The sequence below is a fragment of the Leucoraja erinacea genome, chromosome 5 (assembly GCF_028641065.1).
Source record: "Leucoraja erinacea ecotype New England chromosome 5, Leri_hhj_1, whole genome shotgun sequence".
In the NCBI taxonomy this organism is placed as follows: Eukaryota; Metazoa; Chordata; class Chondrichthyes; order Rajiformes; family Rajidae; genus Leucoraja; species Leucoraja erinaceus.
In genome coordinates this window covers 63,797,729-63,817,448 of record NC_073381.1, presented here as the reverse complement: position 1 = coordinate 63,817,448, position 19,720 = coordinate 63,797,729, and the positions used below count along the sequence as shown (strand labels likewise).

Genomic DNA, 19,720 nt, shown 5'->3' with positions numbered 1-19,720 from the left:
TAATATTAATATAATATCAAGGGGGGTGGTTACAGTGTGTGTGTGTTGGAGGGTGGTTAGTGTATGTGTGGGGTGGTTAGTTTGTGTGTGGATGGTTAGTGTGTGTGTGTGACGCCGCAGCAGCCCCCCCCCCCCCCACAATGGGGATGGGACCCAAAGGGGACGGGACCCAACGGATCCCACTTGGTGTAGTGAACTAAAAAACTCTCTCTTGAAAACATCTAGTGAATTGGCCTCAGCTGCCATCGGTGGTACAGGATTCCACAGATTCATAACTCTTCATTATCATGAAGTCTATAAAATTACAATTAAGTTCCTCCTCGAAAGTCCTTAAATGACCGTGGAATGTATTTGATCAGAAGTTGGTAATTTTAGCTAACCCAACCTAGGCAACTTTGATGATCATGAAATGTGACTTGTTTTAATACTGCTCATATTTCAAATAAAGTAATGAAAATGGAAACGTACACTCTATGTTGATACATCTTTCTCTCTTCACAGTGAGGGGAGATCCAGGGTTGCCTGGACCAGCTGGACCACCAGGACCCCCAGGCCAACCAGGATATCCAGGCAAGCCAGGTATTGGGCAGAAGGGAGCTCCTGGCGATCCAGGACAACCAGGACCACAAGGACTCACTTTAAAGGGAGTTTCAGGACTTCCGGGATCACCTGGACAACCAGGGAGAGTAGGATATCCTGGATCAAAAGGTGATCCAGGAATTCAAGGGATGCAAGGCCAAAGAGGCAGTTCGGGACCACCAGGAAATCCTGGACCAGCCGGATTGTCAGTAGTTGGTAAATCAGGTCCTCCAGGGGCAGTAGGATCTCCAGGAGTACCTGGGTTACCCGGACCAAAAGGACACCCAGGTTATCCTGGCCCTGCTGGACAAAAAGGGGAAAGAGGAATTGGCATCCCAGGGCATTTTGGTGAGAAAGGACCACCGGGTTTGCCAGGGTCACCAGGAATCTCAGGACCAGCGGGACTAAGTGCACCAGGAGCTCCTGGTCGTCCAGGGGAACCAGGTAAAAGGGGCTCAATTGGACTACCAGGACCATCAGGATTCACAGGTGCACCAGGCCAAAAAGGCCCACCAGGCCTACCGGGAGATCCTGGAATTGGAAAGCCTGGAGTAAATGGTGCAGCGGGATTACCAGGCCCCCCTGGGCATAAAGGGCACCCGGGTTTGCAAGGCTTGTCAGGGGCACCAGGTTTACCAGGTGTTGGGAAGCCAGGTGATCCAGGATCTAAAGGAGAACGTGGCCCAGTTGGCTATACTGGATATCCTGGGAAAAAAGGAGATATGGGACCAAATGGGAAACCGGGATTTCCAGGATTAGTGGGCCCAGCTGGTTTACCGGGATCTGAAGGAGCCAGAGGCTTACAAGGGATCCCTGGTGCCTCAGGAATGAAAGGGCCACCAGGACACATGGGTAGTCAAGGCTACCCAGGATCAAAGGGTGAGAGAGGGCTAACTGGTGGTCCAGGTATGTCAGGATTTCCAGGAAAATCAGGTTCAGCAGGTCCACCAGGATCAATTGGGCCTACAGGCAGAAAAGGTGATCCTGGATTAACTGGTCCTTCAGGTAAACTGGGAACCCCTGGTGCTCCTGGCACTCAAGGTCCATTAGGTTTTCCGGGTCCAGTAGGATTGAGGGGGCCAGCTGGAACACCTGGTCACAAAGGCTTACCTGGTTTGCAAGGTGCACAAGGACTTCCTGGAAATGATGGTGCTCCTGGAACTCCAGGACTATCAGGGCCTCCAGGTATTGTGAGCAGACAATTAATTAAGGGGCCACCAGGTGCACCAGGTCAATCAGGAACAGTAGGTCCCCCAGGTGCACCAGGTCTTCCAGGACCACCAGGTTTACCCGGCGAAATCTATGTACAACCAGAAAAGTCAGTTCAGCCACCACCTGGTTTATTAAGTCCTATTCCAGCTTTTACAGCCATTCTTTCTTGGCCATATCCACCAGTAGGTCAACCAATTATATTTGACATGCTAATGACAAATTCAAATAATAATTACAATCCATCATCTGGTGTATTTACATGCGAAATACCAGGGCTTTACCAATTCAGCTATCACATACAAATCAAAGGGGCAAATGTCTGGATTGCATTGTATAAGAATGGAAAACCCATACTACAAACATATGATGCTTACACGACAGGGTATGTTGATCAGGCCTCAGGAAGTGCTATCATACACCTACATGAAAATGACCAAGTCTATTTATTGCTACCTTCAGAGGCAGCCAATGGTTTATATTCATCTGACGAAAAACAGTCATCTTTCTCTGGATTTTTGATTAGTCCTTCATGATTCACATCAGTTAATGATAACTGATACATCTGATCAGGTTTGTGAGGGCAAATCCTACTTAATAAACAATGCAACCTCATCAAGAAATCACCAGAAACCAAAAAGGGACATTTATTGATAATAACAATCACAATGAGAAGCACCACTGTATTATTTTAATACATAATATATCTTTGCAATTAATGTTAGTCTTTCTACTGCACATATGCTATTGGATTATCCCAGTTTACTCAATATAATATGGTTTATTCATTGCACTGGTGTACAAAATACACATACTGAATCAGAAAATCATATGCATTATGTAGCTTGTTACCTTCATGAGGAAGAAACGTGATCGATATCTAAAAAAAAAGAGTTGTTCAGTCTGTATTATGCTTTTATTTGTCGAGCAAATTGGAAATTGTGCTAAAATAAGAAATATGTTTAATGATAAAAAATGAGTGTTTACCACCGAAAATAAGGCTACAAACGTTAACCGTATAACAATTACAGCACGGAAACAGGCCATCTCGGCCCTACAAGTCCGTGACGAACAATTTTTTTTTTCCCCTTAGTCCCACCTGCCTGCCTGCATACCATAACCCTCCATTCCCTTCTCATCCATATGCCTATCCAATTTATTTTTAAATGATACCAATGAACCTGCCTCCACCACTTCCACTGGAAGCTCATTCCACACCGCTACCACTCTCTGAGTAAAGAAGTTCCCCCTCATATTACCCCTAAACTTCTGTCCCTTAATTCTGAAGTCATGTCCTCTTGTTTGAATCTTCCCTATTCTCAAAGGGAAAAGCTTGTCCACATCAACTCTGTCTATCCCTCTCATCATTTTAAAGACCTCTATCGTCCCCCCTTAACCTTCTGCGCTCCAGAGAATAAAGACCTAACTTGTTCAACCTTTCTCTGTAACTTAGTTGTTGAAACCCAGGCAACATTCTAGTAAATCTCCTCAGTACTCTCTCTATTTTGTTGACATCCTTCCTATAATTGTACACCATACTCCAGATTTGGTCTCACCAATGCCTTGTACAATTTTAGCATTACATCCCAGCTTCTATACTCAATGCTCTGATTTATAAAGGCTAGCATACCAAAAGCTTTCTTTACCACCCTATCTATATGAGATTCCACCTTCAAGGAACTATGCACGGTTATACCCAGATCCCTCTGTTCAACTGTATTCTTCAATTCCCTACCATTTACCATGTACGTCCTATTTTTGATTTGTCCTGCCAAGGTGTAGCACCTCACATTTATACCTCAACCTCAACCTTCTCAATTTCAACATTTTGCATTGATTTACACTAAATGTATTGCTTCCATATTTTCTCTATTCCATTATTAATGCATCCTATTTCAGAATTCAGAATTCAGAATTTATATTTATTTGATTTTTGTCAAATATTTTCTTTTTCTTTTAAAATACTTAAAATGTGTTATTCCAAAAAAAAATGTGAATATATTTTTCATTGGTAAAATTTTTAATGTATAGAAATTTTCTTTGTTTTATTTTGTCATTGCCTTTCATGGAATGTCTGAGTTTTGTTCGCTGGTTATATATATCAGCCAATTTGGCAATGAAGACACACCTTTGATCCCTTGTCTACTGGGGAGAAAGATAACGGGACAAGTTAATAGACATGGTACGCTGAATCAAAATTCCAATGAGCATCTCGCGAATGTGTGTCATGTCCAGAAGTAGATTTAACTACGGTGTCAACAACAGTCAAACATTCTGCAAGTACAGAAGATTACCAGTTGATTCATATATCAGACAGCTGCTAGCATCCATGGAACAGTATTTCAGACGAACCAGTGGCAGAAAATAAGTGCCCATGGAAAGGTCCTATAAGTTATATCATCAATTGACAAAATTGTTTTGTATTACCATTGCTTAAGTATTTAATATGCGGTGTTAAATAAATGTTGGAAACTGGATTCTAATAGACTATTTTCCTTTATAATAAAAGTTTAAAAATACAGGTTCACCAATTTACTTATAATTACGATTATCACGTAGAAATCTCAAAACATTTTCTTCTTCTTCTCGTAACTGTTGCAAGGCAGTGAAACCCAATGGAAATTCAGAACCAACAATAGGAATTTATAATTGATTTGAACAGGGACACATTAAATCCTCTTTACTGTTTACAAGAATGGTTGTCTAGAATCAAGTTAATTGTGAACACTATCTCGGTTAATATGGAAAACCCACCTGAGAGTGCGTCATTGTGTGATTCATGAAGGATTTAACTCCTTTAACGGAGGTGGAGTAAAGTGGAAAAATAAACTTTCTTACATTAAAAAAGTTAATTCTTTATTTTTCATATTACATTATCACGTAAATATTTGTGCACATAAATATCCTTCTCAATGTTTTTAATTGATTGTCCTCCACAACAAAATGATTACAGAGAGTAAAATTAAACATAAACTAATTGAAATCTAGAATGTGCTGCCTGATGAGGAGGCAAAGACAGCTATTGTCACAACATTAAAGAAGCATTCAGACAAGTGTTCCAATCACCAAAGCAGAAAAGGCTATGGCCCTAAAGGTGGTAAGCAGAACCTGTATCAACAAGATGCGTTGAAGGATCATTTCAGATCTATGATGTATGACTATGATTCAAATGCAATTGTCATAGTCATAAAGTCATGGAGTCATGCAGCGCAAAAACAGGTTTTTTGGTCCAACTGGTCCATGCCGCCCAAGATGCCCCATCTATCCTAGTCGCATTCCGCTGTGTTTGGCCCATATCCTGCTAAGTCTTTCCTATCCATGTACTTGGCCAAGTGAATTTTAAATGCTGTTATAGTATCTGCCGCAACAGCCTCCTCTGGCAGCTCATTCCAAATATTCACTACCCTCTGAGTGGAAAACATTGTCCCTCAGGTTCATATTAAATCTTGCCTCTCTCACCTTAAACATTGTCCTGCTGTTTCTGATTCCTGTACCCTGGGTAAAAGACTGCATTGACTCTTTCTACTCACCTCATGATTTTATATAACTCTACAAGATCACCTCTCAGCCTTCTGTGCTCCAAGGAATAAAGTCCGAGCCTGGACATCTCCCTATATCTCGGCCCCTCAAGTCCAGGCAACATCCTCAAAAAATCTTCTCTGAACTCTTTCCAGCTCAATTACAGTTTTCCTACAACAAGGTGACCAAAGCTGAACACTGTACTCCAATTGCAGTCTCACCAACATATTGTACAACTATTATACAACATAATATCCCAACTTCTATACTCGATACCCTGCCTAATAAAGGCCAAAATACCAAAAGCTTTCTTGACCACCCTGTCTGCCCATAATGCAATTTTCAAGGAAACTATGTATCTATTCTCCTAGATTCCTTTGCTCTACAACACTCCCCAAGGCCTTGTCATTCAGTCTGATGTTCTACCCTGGTTTAAATTCCCAAAATGAAACACCTCGCAATTATCTGCATTAAACTCCATTAGCCATTCCTCAGTCCAGCTGATCAAGAGGTTGCTGTAATATTTGATGACTGTCTTCAATATCTATGATACCAATCACTTTAGTGTCATCTGCCAACTTAGAAACATAGGTGCAGGAGTGCACCATTCGGCCCTTCGAGCCAGCACCACCATTCAATATGATCATGGCTGATCATTTAAAATCAGTACCCTGTTCCTGCTTTTTCCCCATCCCTTGATTCATTTAGCCCCAAGAGTTAAATCTAACTCCCAATTGAAAACTTGAAATCTTATCTTGTACATTCTTGTTCAAATTGTAGTTTTTAGGTATCTTTAAGTTATCCTCAAAACCTCAGAAACACTAATGTCCACGTTTTTCAGTCTACCTCTCTGGCCATTATTGTTAGGCATCACAAGACCCATTCCTAATTTAAAGAAAACATATGAGTTATCATTACCATTATTTTCCTCTTTTAAGTACGATTAGATTTATTTCTTTGAATAGAGTTTTGAAACTAAAATTGATTGCAAAAAACAAAAATAATGATTTTTATGTTATCACTTATATCACAGCTGAGCTGGTCATAACCTAAAAAATAATGTTATCTCAGTAAAAATTATATCTTACCAAACCTGGTTCTCGCCACTACAGCAAAACTTTGCTTTCCTTCACACTAATCAAAATGACACCAAAAAAAATAGATTTTCGGGTGGTGGTGGATGTGAGGGAGCCACAGCTTGATCAATACAATGGGTATGGTGGTTACATAAAGGTCAGAAACGAAGGCGCAAAGGCATACAGAGAGGACATTTCACTGCTTTGAACCTGACCCAAGGTCACAAGCGTTAAGAGGATATGACACAAGATATAAAAAAGCTTTTACTGTGAAAAGGTGTAATAAAAAAATCAACTAACAAGACAAGAAAATTGGGAATGGGAACAGGGCCAGGTGGCTTCACGAGGTTGAAAATGGCTATAATGTTGCAAGGATTTTAATTTCAGATTTAAGGTGCTGGGACAAAAATAAGTCAATGAATACATTGGTATTCCTGCTCATGTAGGTGAGTGACCAAGACATGGCAGGATCGGAAAAAAAAATGCTGAAATTTGAGAAGAACTGAAGAATGTGGCTGATGGAGAATGGGAAGTACTTTTGCAGTTTTTGCAACTTGTCTGGAAATTGAAAACAGTAGCAGTTCTTCCAAGCATGGACATCCCATGACTGAGAAGTAAGAAGAAGCCATTGTAGGTTTTTTTTGCGTGTCCACAATATACATAAATATATGCTTAAATATTAGTGATACACACATTCACCATTAATTTGATTAGATGTCAATAAGTTTGCAAAATCAGAAGTTATCACTACTTCGACACAATAATTCACTAATATCAAGAAAAGTATTTTTCATCAAGAGATAAATAATCATTACAGAAGTTCCATTCATCCTAGAAATGAATTTTGCACTGGCTAACAATGGTATCCACAAACAAATGATCACATAGCTGAGTATCAGGAGGAGATCTTGGATAAACGCTTGAGGCATTTTAAAAATAGCCAAAGCTGAGATGATCAAACTACAAAAAGACTAGTGAGTAGCGAGATCCACCTTTTATAATCAAAACCATTTATGGTTACACTTAAAATAAGAACCAAAATGTTGGAAATATACAGCTAGAATAATTATAAAGAAAAACATGGGGATTTGAAACTGTAAATACGTATCTTTATGAGGAAAAGCAACACGCAGGCCGGGTTTGTGAAGAGTGCTTCAGGTAACCTAAAGACAAAGAATAGAGTGAAACAAGAGAAATGTTAACAAGGTTGGCACAGTAGTGCAGCTGAGAGAACTGCAGCCTCACAGCACCAGAGACCTTGGTTTGATCGTGTGCTAGATTGCGATCTGAGTGGAGTTTGCATGTTCTCCCTGCGACCACATGGGTTTCCACCGGGTGCTCTGGTTTCCTCCCACATCTGAAAGAGGTGCGTGTTTGTAGGTTAATTGGCCTATGTAAATTGTCCTCAGTGTGCGGGGAGAGGATGAGAAGGTGGGACAACATAGAACTAATGCAAATGGGTGATCAATGGACTCGATGGGCCAAAAGTCCTATTTCCATGCTGTGTCGTTATAATTAACAGAACAGACTCATGAAAACATTATTAGGGGAAGAAAGAATAAGGGGTAGGCCATTTACAATTGACATGAGGAAAAGCTTTTTCATCCAGAGAGTTGTGAATTTGTGGAATTCTCTCTGCCTCAAAGGCATTGGAGGCCGATTCACTGGATGCATTCAAAAGAGAGTTAGATAGAGCCCTTAGGGCTAACGGAATCAAGGGATATGGGGAGAAGGCAGGAACGGGGTACTGGTTCTGGATGATCAGCCATGATCACATTGACAGACGGTGCTGGCTCGACGGGGCGAATGGCCTTTTCCTGCACCTATTTTCTATGCATCTATGTATCTACAGTGCCCGCCATAATGTTTGGGACAAAGACCCATCATTCATTTATTTGCCTCTGAACTCCACAATTTGAGATTTGTAATAGAAAAAAATAACATGTGGTTAAAGTGCACATTGTCAGATTTTATTAAAGGGTATTTTAATACATTTTGGTTTTACCATGGAGAAATTACAGCTGTGTTTATACGTAGTTCCCCCCATTTCAGGGCACCATAATGTATGGGACTTCACAGTTGTTTGTAATTGGTCAGGTGTGTTTAATTGCCTCCTTCATGCAGGTATAAGAGAGCGCTGAGCAGCTAGTCTGTCCTTCAATCTTTCCATCACCTTTGGAACATTTTATTGCTGTTTATCAACATGAGGACCAAAGTTGTGCCAATGAAAGTCAAAGAAGCCATTATGAGACTGAGAACCAAGAATAAACCTGTTAGAGACATCAGCCAAACAGGCTTAACCAAAATTGGAACATCATTAAGAAGAAAGAGAGCACTGGTGGGTTTACTAATCGCAAGGGGACTGGCATGCCAAGGACGGCCTCCACAGCTGAAAATTCTCTCAATAATAAAGAAAAATCCCCAAACACCTGTATGACAAATCAGAAATACTCTTCAGGAGTCACGTGTGCATTTGTCAATGACCATTGTCCGCAGAAGACTTCATGAACAGAAATACAGAGGCTACACTGCAAGATGCAAACCACTGGTTAAACCCGTCTCACGGTGCGAGTCCACCCACGAATGAGCCCGAGTTAAAAACAAATCAAACTCATGGTAATCACGTAGATTTAACGTAGCGGGAACGTCGGAACTCGTGGACGTAACTTAGCTACTCGTAACGCTAACGGCAGGTACAAGGGAAACTTGTTAACTCGTGAAAATGTTTCATCATGTTGAAAGATTTCCACAAGTTAAATTTACTCAAGGAAAAATTTGAAACTTTTAAACTCGTTGTAATACCGTAGTAGCCCGTGAGTTTTCCGTAGTGACTCGTGAGTAACTCGTGGGTTTGGCCTAAGTGCCAGAAGTGAAATGTTGAAGATTAATCAGATCTTAATGGGAAATGAATGAATGGATGGGTGGATATAGGGGTCTGAAATTAACTTGGATACATTCGATGGGAGAGAGCCGCCAATGAAGCTGAAGGTACAGAGCGAAGATGGGGGCTCAAGCATTGATGGGAAAGGGTTAACACCGGGCGGGACACGTGAAAAGTGACCATACTGAGGGAATTCCCACGTATATGAAGCAGAGAGAAACGTGAGTTCTACATGGATTATGTTTGAGCCAGCAAGAAGACATTTCTTCAGATAATGATTTTACAATATGAGGGGACATTATAAGCCATGGGAGATAGACACAAAATGCTGGAATAACTCAGCGGGGGAGACATCATCTCTGGAGAAAAGGAATTGGTGAAGTTTCGGGTCGAGACCCTTCTTCAGACTGGTTGCGTGCTGTGCTGTTGTCTGGAGAGAAGTAACGGGTCACGACCCGAAATGTCACCCATTCCTTCTCTCCAGAGATGCTGCCTGCCCGCTGAGTTACTCCAGCATTCTGTGTCCATCTTCGCTGGCGAGGAACCGTGCCTGCCCTTTGCAAGTTCATGCCGCACAACGTGTTTGATCACCTGCCCCCACTATTCAAGGAGATTTTGCTGAGCGGTAACCAGCTGTGGAGCTTCAACTGGGGCAGGCTTTACCTGCTAGGCAGGTTGGAGCTGCTGGACCTCGATAGCAACCTGTTGACCACGGTGCCTCGCATGCTATCCAACTGCACCCAGACCCTGCGCATCTTCAACCTCACCCGCAACCAGATCTCCAAGCTGACCAAGGACTTCCTGCGGGACGTGACCTCCCTGCAGTACCTGGATCTCAGCTACAACAACCTGAAGACCATCCAGGCCTCCAGTTTCCCGGACAGCGCCATCAAACACCTTCGGGAGCTGCGGCTAAGCGGCAACCACTTTCTCTGCACCTGCGACGCCAGGTGGTTCGTGTGGTGGATCAATCAATCAGAGCACGGTCTACATCCCTCGCCTGGTCACCGATGTTACCTGCACCTCGTCCAGAGCCCACCGCGGCCATGGCGTCATCATGGTGGACCTGCACTCCTGCGAGTTAGACTACCTGGGCATTGGCCTCTACACTTTCTCCGCCTTGATCACCCTCTTGCTCCTCTATATGATACTTAAAACAGGCCTTCATGCACCGTGGTGCAGCGATAGAGTTGCTGCCTGACAGCGAGTGCAGCGTTGGAGACCCGGGTTCGATCCCGACTACGCGTGCTGTCTGTACTGAGTTTGTAAGTTCTCCCCGTGACCTACGTGGGTTTTCTCCGAGATCCCCTCACATTCCAAAGAGGTACAGGTTTGTAGGTTAATTGGCTTGGTGAATGTAAAAATGTCCATAGTGGGTGTAGGATGGTGTTAGTGTGCGGTGATCGCTGGTCGGCGCGGACTCGGTGGTCCAAAGGGCTCTGTATCTCTAAACTAAACTAACAGGGGAGAACACAGGACCTTCTTGGTCAGTTTATTATTTTACACTTTTATGCATTACACAGATCACGTAGTGTGAAATAAAGCGGACAAGCCGAGGTCATGCAAGAAACGGAGGAAAACGGGAGACAATTTTATTCAGCAACTCCGTTCTGGCAGAACATCTATCCTGTGTTAAGAAACCTAACTTTCAGGGGATTTAAATCTTGAGTTCAACTTCTACCTGAATTTAATCGATTTACAAAAGCTTTGAAGTTCTCCCTGCAGTCCGTTTCTTAAACACCTTTACGTTTTGCGCTTTTTTTGACAGCCAAGTACTTTATTTTTTTTTAATTTTTATTTTTAATTTTTATTAGTACAGTAAATTACAGTAATACGCATCTCATATATCTTATTACATTTTTTGTACCGCTTCATTTTTCGAGCTTTAAAAAAGATAGAAGTAAAAGAAGTAAGGAAAGTGAGCAAGAATCGTGAAGGTGCAGGAAAGTGTTGGGAAAAGAAAGCCCCTTAGAAAAGAAGTTAGAGAAGGAAGTAAAGAAAGGAAATAGACCCTAGAAAAGAAAGGAGAAACAATCGCTCTATTATAACAAAAAACTCTGCAAAAAAAGATATACCAACCAAGTTTTTTTTTATTTATTTTTTTTACCCCCCGTTACCAGATCCTGATACCATTCATTTTGACAGCCACGTACTTTAAATGCCATTTATTGCATTGCTGCAATGATAGGCAACGGTTTGATAAAAGGTTAAACCCGTTTTTTTTGTTTGCAAACGCACAGCAGTTAATTACATGACAAGAGAAGCATGCAGCTACATAAGAGACACGGAGAAGCTGATCATCGGGGCAGTTCTGTCCATGGTCATGGGAGGCTTTTTATAGTAAAACATACTGCATGACATCATTTTTATCCATGTGATTAATTTTCCACACGTCGGTAGTCGTTGTTGGCTCAAGAGTACCTCGGGAGAGGAACTTGGTACATCACAGAAATTAGAAGTAAACGGCAAACTTAGACATACACGTGGGAATTCGTTTAAACTCGTGAACATAAACTTGGAATCTCGTAGACAACCACGAGTTTGATTTTTTCTTTCACTCGGGATCACTCGTGGGTGGACTTGCACCATGAGACAGGGCCATTAGCAGCAAAAGTAGATGACCAGGTTATAGTTTACCAAGAAGTACTTAAAAGAGCAACCACAGTTCTTGGTTCTTGGTTCTTGGGTCCTCCAAAATATTCCAACTGGAATTTAAACTGGAGATGGTGAAGGGGGGGAGTTCTGGAAAAAGGTCTTGTGGACAGATGAGATGAAGATTAACTTATATCAGAGTGATGGCAAGAGCAAAGTATGGAGGAGAGAAGGAACTGCCCAAGATCCAAAGCATCTGTGAAACACGGTGGTGGGGGTGTTATGGCCTGGGCATGTATGACTGCTGAAGGTACTTGCTCACTTATCTTCATTGATGTTACAACTGCTGATGGTAGAAGCATAATTAATTCTGAAGTGTATAGACACATCTTATCTGCTCAAGTTCAAACAAATGCCTCAAAACTCATTAGCTGGCGGTTCATTCTACAGCAAGACAATTATCCCAAACATACTGCTAAAGCAACAAAGGAGTTTTTCAAAGCTAAAAAATGATCAATTCTTGAGTGGTCAAGTCAATTGCCCGATCTGAACACAATTGAGCATGCCTTTTATATGCTGAAGAGAAAACTGAAGGGGACTAACCCCCAAAACAGCAAAGGCTAAATATGGCTGCCATACAGGTCTTGCAGAGCATCACCAGCGAAGACACCCAGAAACTGGTGATGCCCATGAATCGCAGACTTCAATCAGTCACTGCATGCAAAGAATATGCAACAAAATACTAAACATGACTACTTTCATTTACATGACATTGCTGTGTCCCAAACAGTATGGTGCCCTGAAATGCGGGTACTGTGTATAAACACTGCTGTAATTTCTACATGGTGAAACCAAAATGTATAAAAATGGCCTTTATTAAAATCTGACAATGCGCACTTTAACCACATGTGATTTTTTTCTATTACAAATTTCAAATTGTGAAGTACAGAGGCAAATAAAATAAATGATGGGTCTTTGTCCCAAACATTATGGAGGGCACTGTATGATTTCATTGACAACTGAATTTGATCTGGGGAAAGAGGTTGAAAGGATGGAAGTCACGGGAATTGTGCCAATATTCACCATTTAGGACCAATGTGCTTTTCTCGTTCCAAACATTACCATGTTCTAACCACCAACTTAAATAACTTGGATTAAAAATAGGTGGCATCTGTAAAAAGTTAAAAATGACCAAGCTTTTTAAAAATGTTGATTTGGGATTGCCAGGACAACTTCAATAGGTTCGCAGCCAAATAACTAACATTTCAAACAAGTGAATTTCACGTTGAGTTCCTTTGATTTTAAACAGCAGATGTTGGATTGCAAGTCATCACATTGGATTAGTGCTCTGTATTCTCCCTCTTGTGCTTCCAAGGTTTAAGTTTTGAACTCCACTATATGGTACAATCGTTGCAATAATAATGGCGGTTCACAATGTCATCACAGAAAAAAGTAAGCTCTTTCTGCTTCTGGCGAAAATATCTCTTAATTAAAAACAGCAATAACATATTAATTCCACGGACTGAGCTGTGCGTGAATAATGATTATCCACACAATGATACGACAGGTTACGTAGATCACAGATGAATGGTATTGGTTTATTATTGTCATGAGCACCAAGATATAGCGAACTGTTTTGATTGCGTGCTGTCCAGTCAAATCATACACAAGTAGCACAGTTCAGAAAATACCAGAATGCAGAATATAGTGTTACAGCATTATTTTGGGGGAGATATAAATTCAAGATCCACAATGGAGATTGGGATTATACCTTTAGTTTATACTTTATACCTGAGAGGAATGTTCAGTTGTCTGTTAACAGCACTAAGAAGCTGTTCCTAAATCTGGCAGTACATGCTTTCAAGTTTTTGTATCTTCTGCCGAATGGGAGTGGATGACTGGGGTGAAAAAGATCCTTGATTATGTTGGCTACTCTCCCAAGACAGCATGTAATGTAGATGGGCTGAATTGTTGGCTGAACTGCACTACATCCACAATACTCTTTTTTTGGGGTCTAGAACAAAGCTGATACCAAACCAGGCTGTGATACATCCCGATAGGATGCTTTCTACGGTGCATCTGCAGAAATTGATAAGAGTTAATGGAGACATGCATACTTCCTGAGTCTTCAATGTTGTTGGTCCAGGACAAATTATTGGGGGTCAAGGAAAGAGCATTCACGTTGCGGCCCTGTTTTCACCAATCTTTCCACCAATTCAATGTTCATGTTTTGAACATTGAATTCTCCCAATTTTGTTAGCCCTTGCTGTCTCCACCTCTTCCTATATCTCCCTCAGCCCTCGGGCTCCTCTCCTCCATTTTCCTTTCTTCTCCCCGCCTCACCCCCCATCAGTCTGAAGAAGGGTTTCGGCCCGAAACGTCGCCTATTTCCTTCGCTCCATAGATGCTACAGCACCTGCTGAGTTTCTCCAGCAATTTTGTGTACCTTGGATAGAGAAGTGGTTGGCAGACAGGAAACAAAGAGTAGGGATTAACGGGTCCCGTTCAGAATGGCAGGCAGTGACTAGTGGGGTACTGCAAGGCTCGGTGCTGGGACCGCAGCTATTTACAATATACATCAATGATTTGGATGAAGGGATTCAAAGTAACATTAGCAAATTTGCAGATGACACAAATCTGGGTGGCAGTGTGAACTGTGAGGAGGATGCTATGAGAATGCACGGTGACTTGGACAGGTTGGGGGAGTGGGCAGATGCATGGCAGATGAAGTTTAATGCAGATAAATGTGAGGTTATCTACTTTGGTAGCAAAAACAGGAAGGCAGATTACTATCTAAATGGCGTCAAGTTGGAAAAAGGGGAAGTACAACGGGATCTGGGGGTCCTTGTACATCAGTCCATGAAAGTAAGCATGCAGGTACAGAAGGCAGTGAAGAAAGCGAATGGCATGTTGGCCTTTATAACAAGAGGTCGAATATAGGAGCAATGAGGTCCTTCTACAGTTGTACAGAGCCCTAGTGAGACCACTACAGTATTGTGTGCAGTTTTGGTCCCCTAATTTGTGGAAGGGCATTCTTGCTATTGAGGGAGTGCAGCATAGGTTTACACAGTTAATTCCTGGGGTGGCGGGACTGTCATATGCTGAGAGAATGGAGCAACTTGTACACTCTGGAGTTTAGAAGGATGAGAGGGAATTTCATTGAAACATATAAGATTGTTAAGGGTTTGGACACGCTAGAGGCAGGAAACCTGTTCCCAATGATGGGGGAGTCCAGAACCAGGGGCCACATCTTAAGAATAAGGGGTAAGCCATTTAGAACGGAGACGAGGAAACAGAGAGTGGTGAGTCTGTGGAATTCTCTGCCTCAGAGGGCGGTGGAGGCAGGTTCTCTGGATGCTTTCAAGAGAGCTAGATAGGGCTCTTAAAAATGGCGGAGTCAGGGGATATGGGGAGAAGGCAGGAATGGGGTACTGATTGAGGATGATCAGCTGGCTCGAAGGGCAAATGGCCTACTCCTGCACCTATTGTCTATCCTTGCTCCCCTTCTTGAATAAAGGTTCCACATTTGTTGCCCCCCTACAATCTGACACCTCTTGCCATTGTCAGGAAAATTTGGACATTTCTATCAGCATCCCAGCAAACTTCCCTCATGTATCCCATAATGGTACATAGATCTTATTAGGTCCTGAGTTCAATTGAACTTTTGAAGCTTGGGATGGGTACTGAAGGGCATGGAATAAGATTAATATGATTAAAAAGTGGACTGTTCAACAGAATGAAGACATCAGTCCTTGTTTCAAACTTTTATTTCTCCTGTGAGATTTGCTGTATGGTGTATTGCCATAGAGAAAGTGCAGAGAAGGTTCACCAGACTGATTCCTGGGATGTCAGGACTGTCTTATGAAGAAAGACTGGATAGACTTGGTTTATACTCTCTAGAATTTAGGAGATTGAGAGGGGATCTTATAGAAACTTACAAAATTCTTAAGGGGTTGGACAGGCTAGATGCAGGAAGATTGCTCCCGATGTTGGGGAAGTCCAGGACAAGGGTCACAGTTTAAGGATAAGGGGTAAATCCTTTAAAACCGAGATGAGAAGAACTTTTTTCACACAGAGAGTGGTGAATCTCTGGAACTCTCTGCCACAGAGGGTAGGCGAGGCCAGTTCATTGGCTATATTTAAGAGGGAGTTAGATGTGGCCCTTGTGGCTAAGGGGATCAGAGGGTATGGAGAGAAGGCAGGTACTGGATACTGAGTTGGATGATCAGCCATGATCATATTGAATGGCGGTGCAGGCTCGAAGGGCCGAATGGCCTACTCCTGCACCTAATTTCTATGCTTCGACGTCTTAACTAAACTGATAAAAATATTGGGGGAAAAACAGCAAATTTGAGACGAAACTGGATAACAGCACACTACTTTAATATTTAACACTTTCTTTTAATTAAAATAGATTCTAAAGTTTGAATAGATTAAAGATTATATTTACCAAGAGATAATGTTTTAGGATCAGATTGTTTTGCCTGTAAAGTTTGTACAGCATGGTGAAAATGTTAACATATACATCCAATTTATTTTAAGTCAAGGGCACCACCAAGTGTTGCCTTCCTTAAATTGCTGGAGTTAATTTCAGCATTTGTAATTTTTGGAATATTCTGTCATTAAGTCTGAAACTATATAATTACAGTGTCAAAACTTTCTTGATATCAGATGTCATGAAATTAACTCACCAATAAAGACAGCAACAAACGAACTCAAAACAACAAATGTTTTTTTATTGAAACCGTAAATGAGAATATCAGCTACATTTATGTTACACTAAATGTTACATTTAATGTTATAAGTTACATTAAAATCTGCCACATTGAATCTTTGCACGATTACGCCTAACACTTTTTTCCATCCCGCTTTTAAAATAAATTTGCTATTTTTCCATTCTATTTTAAGTTATTTTGCGTTCACATGAATTATTCAATTTTCCACAAAATTGTCACCATTCACTTTGGATACACGGTAAGGAAACAGGCCCATCGGCCTACCGAGTCCATGACGCCATTGATCACCCATTCACACTAGTTCTATGTTATCCCTTCTTCACATCCCTCCCTACGAACTAGGGTCAATTTACAGAAGCCAAACCCACATGTCTCAGTCACAGGGAGAATATGCAAACTCCACACGAGCAGTGCCTGAGGTCAGGATCGAACCCGAATCGCAGATGCTGTGAGACGCTACCAGTTTTTAATTATTCCCAACACAAAGAAAAAAACTTCAATCTTCAATAAAATAAATGTATTCAAAAGTGCAATACTAGGCAACCAGCAAAAGAACAAATGGAATAAATAAAGGCCACACCAAAGTACCAACATATGTCTATTGGTACACTAAAATGGAATACTAGAAACTCACACCATTTCAATGTAAAATTTATTATGAATGACAAGAAAACAAAACCAAAGAATTAACTTTACGATCAATACAACAATAAGACTGTCAATTAGGGGAAATCAGCATTTGCATATTGCTTTCAATACCACTACAAGTAATTGTATTAACAACAAGTTATAGATAATTAGTTAAACAAGATGAATGCTGCTTAAAGATCATTCTTTTTTCCCCTGCATTAGTAAGATAATATGCATGATGGTAACAGTTTTTTTTTCAATGGCTTAGCTCCCTGCTAAACTTTGCCACCAGAAACATTACCACTCACATTCAAATGTTTAAGGTTTAAATAGAGCTTACTCAGGTACAAAAAGCCTCATCAATATTCTGAAATACACTTTAGGAAAAAACCAATACATATTGCAATATAGCTCTTTCATTTATGTTCATTAATAATATTCTCTCAAAGCTATCTAAAGTTTTGAAGCTACATTGATGGATAGATGTCCTAATTGTGCAATTTTGGTTTGGAAATCGAGACGATTTCAGATCAACACCATGTCCGTTGAGCTAGTTAAATGTAAAGAATTTGTGGCAGGATGGAGCAGCGCCAAATTTACTTTCAGGAGATCAAGAGGGAATTTTTTTCCAAATTCTTACTCTGATTAAAAACTCTGCTACCTATTCAATCATAGATGGATGCTGAGTGAGATCAGGGTAGGCAATAGCAACATGTCATGAATACATTGCTGAATAGAATGAAATCAATCTGGTGATTTATTTAAATTAATCAATAAACAAAATATTTAACTTCCATTTCCAAAGCCATGGACATTGAATGAGAAGCATTTAATAATGATGAGACTTTATCCCATGTCAGCATAGCATCTTAAAAGTGTAGGAATGGGAAAAAAATGTTACCGGTTGAGGGTGGAGAAGGATCAATAATCAAAATTTGTGGATATAAAACAGAAAATGGATACTCCTCCAGGTCTATGTTCCTCCAGCAAGTATAGGAAATAATAGGGATGTACAGGAGAAGAAAACCATTCATCGCAATTTGTCATCACCTGTGTCTATGTTGGACGTGAATCTCCATTCAACCAATTCATCTCATTCCTTAACCACGATTTTTTTAAATCCTTTTCTCCCTTATTTTGTTGACCAATTTTCACTTAAGTGCATCTATAGAACTTGTCTCAAATATTCCTTGTGGTAATAGGTTTCAATCTCTGAACGCTTCTAGGATATTTTAGTTTCTCCAGAATTTTATATTGGGGATTGAACTTTCTATTTGATCACCCTCAGCTTTGGAATCGAGGACATTGTGTTTCACTCTATCAAACGCTATTTTAGTTTTATTCAGAATTATTGAGTAAAACGAGTTCCTTGGTTTAAAATGTTTGACTAGTTCTCAGTTCTACCAAACTTTTTTCCGCATTTGATTTTTGTTGTTACTATAACTATATATAGTGCTCCAGATGTATCTAGATACATATCTAATGTAGTTGTTCTTCCGATTCTATCCTTCCATAAATGAACTGTAGAGTTTTGTTTTCTGTGGCCTCATAAACCAATGCCCAGACTTTTGATGACCTGTATATCTGCACCCTATAAAATAAATTATTCGTTCTTCTAAATATACCATTTCACGTTAATTTATCTTGAAATGTATGTATCAGTTTGCTGCTGTTTAACTATTGCTTATTTATATTATTTAATAAAATAGTTTGACATAAATTAAAATATAGTTGAAATATAAAATAAAATCTGAACAGCTTTAACATACCAATATATATTTACACAATTTTAGTCAATGGTAGCTTTGAATTAAAAAACATATCACAATTTTTATTTTAAAAAACAATCAGGATCTGCTGTGAAAGCTCTGTTCCTCATTTGGATTTGTAACGGTCTGCATGAGGTGTTGACCAATGCCAAAAAAAAGGCAGGGAAGCTCAAACCACAAGAAACCCACTAACCTGATTTAACTTTTCCATGTGAAAAAAATGTATTCCATAATTAGCACTTGCACTTTTAAAAAGGAGGAGTTGTCAAATTTAACGACATGTCAAGAACTCTCTCCTATATAAATAGAGCCGCATGCATCGCTTTGGAAGCACTGCTCCAATTGACATTCTGCAATTTCGGAAGAAAATCCATTTAGGAAACCATTGAGTGTGGATCCAAATTATGCTGGTATGTTTGACCTTTCATTTGTAATTAATTCTGTAAGCTTGTAACAAAATATATGAACAAGATCACAGTTTTATCATAATTATCTATGTTCTCATCACTTCTGTTAACTGATCACAGAATTAAGCATTTAAATTGGTAACTAATTATAAAGGCCTCCCAAAATAATTGAAAAATCAAATTGAAAATAATTTATATTTTTAATTATAACACGCAGTATAAAACAAAATCTTAAAACATTATGATTCTGGTATTCATTTAAAAAATATACTGATTTAAAATTACAAATGCCATTTTTTGCTAACCATTTCTGTTCATGTTC

The 19,720-nt window shown here is 40.3% G+C and overlaps 2 protein-coding genes across 2 annotated transcripts in view; one reads left to right on the top strand and one right to left on the bottom strand.

Moving 5' to 3' along the window:
- Nucleotides 1-19,720, bottom strand: part of nt5dc1 (5'-nucleotidase domain containing 1) — a 439,504-nt gene that overhangs the window by 276,348 nt on the left and 143,436 nt on the right.
- Nucleotides 1-19,720, top strand: part of LOC129697703 (collagen alpha-1(I) chain-like) — an 82,753-nt gene that overhangs the window by 48,056 nt on the left and 14,977 nt on the right. The window contains exon 5 of the mRNA XM_055636411.1: nt 544-2,313. Coding sequence (XP_055492386.1) covers nt 544-2,313 — 1,770 coding nt within the window. The remainder of the gene's footprint in view (nt 1-543; nt 2,314-19,720) is intronic.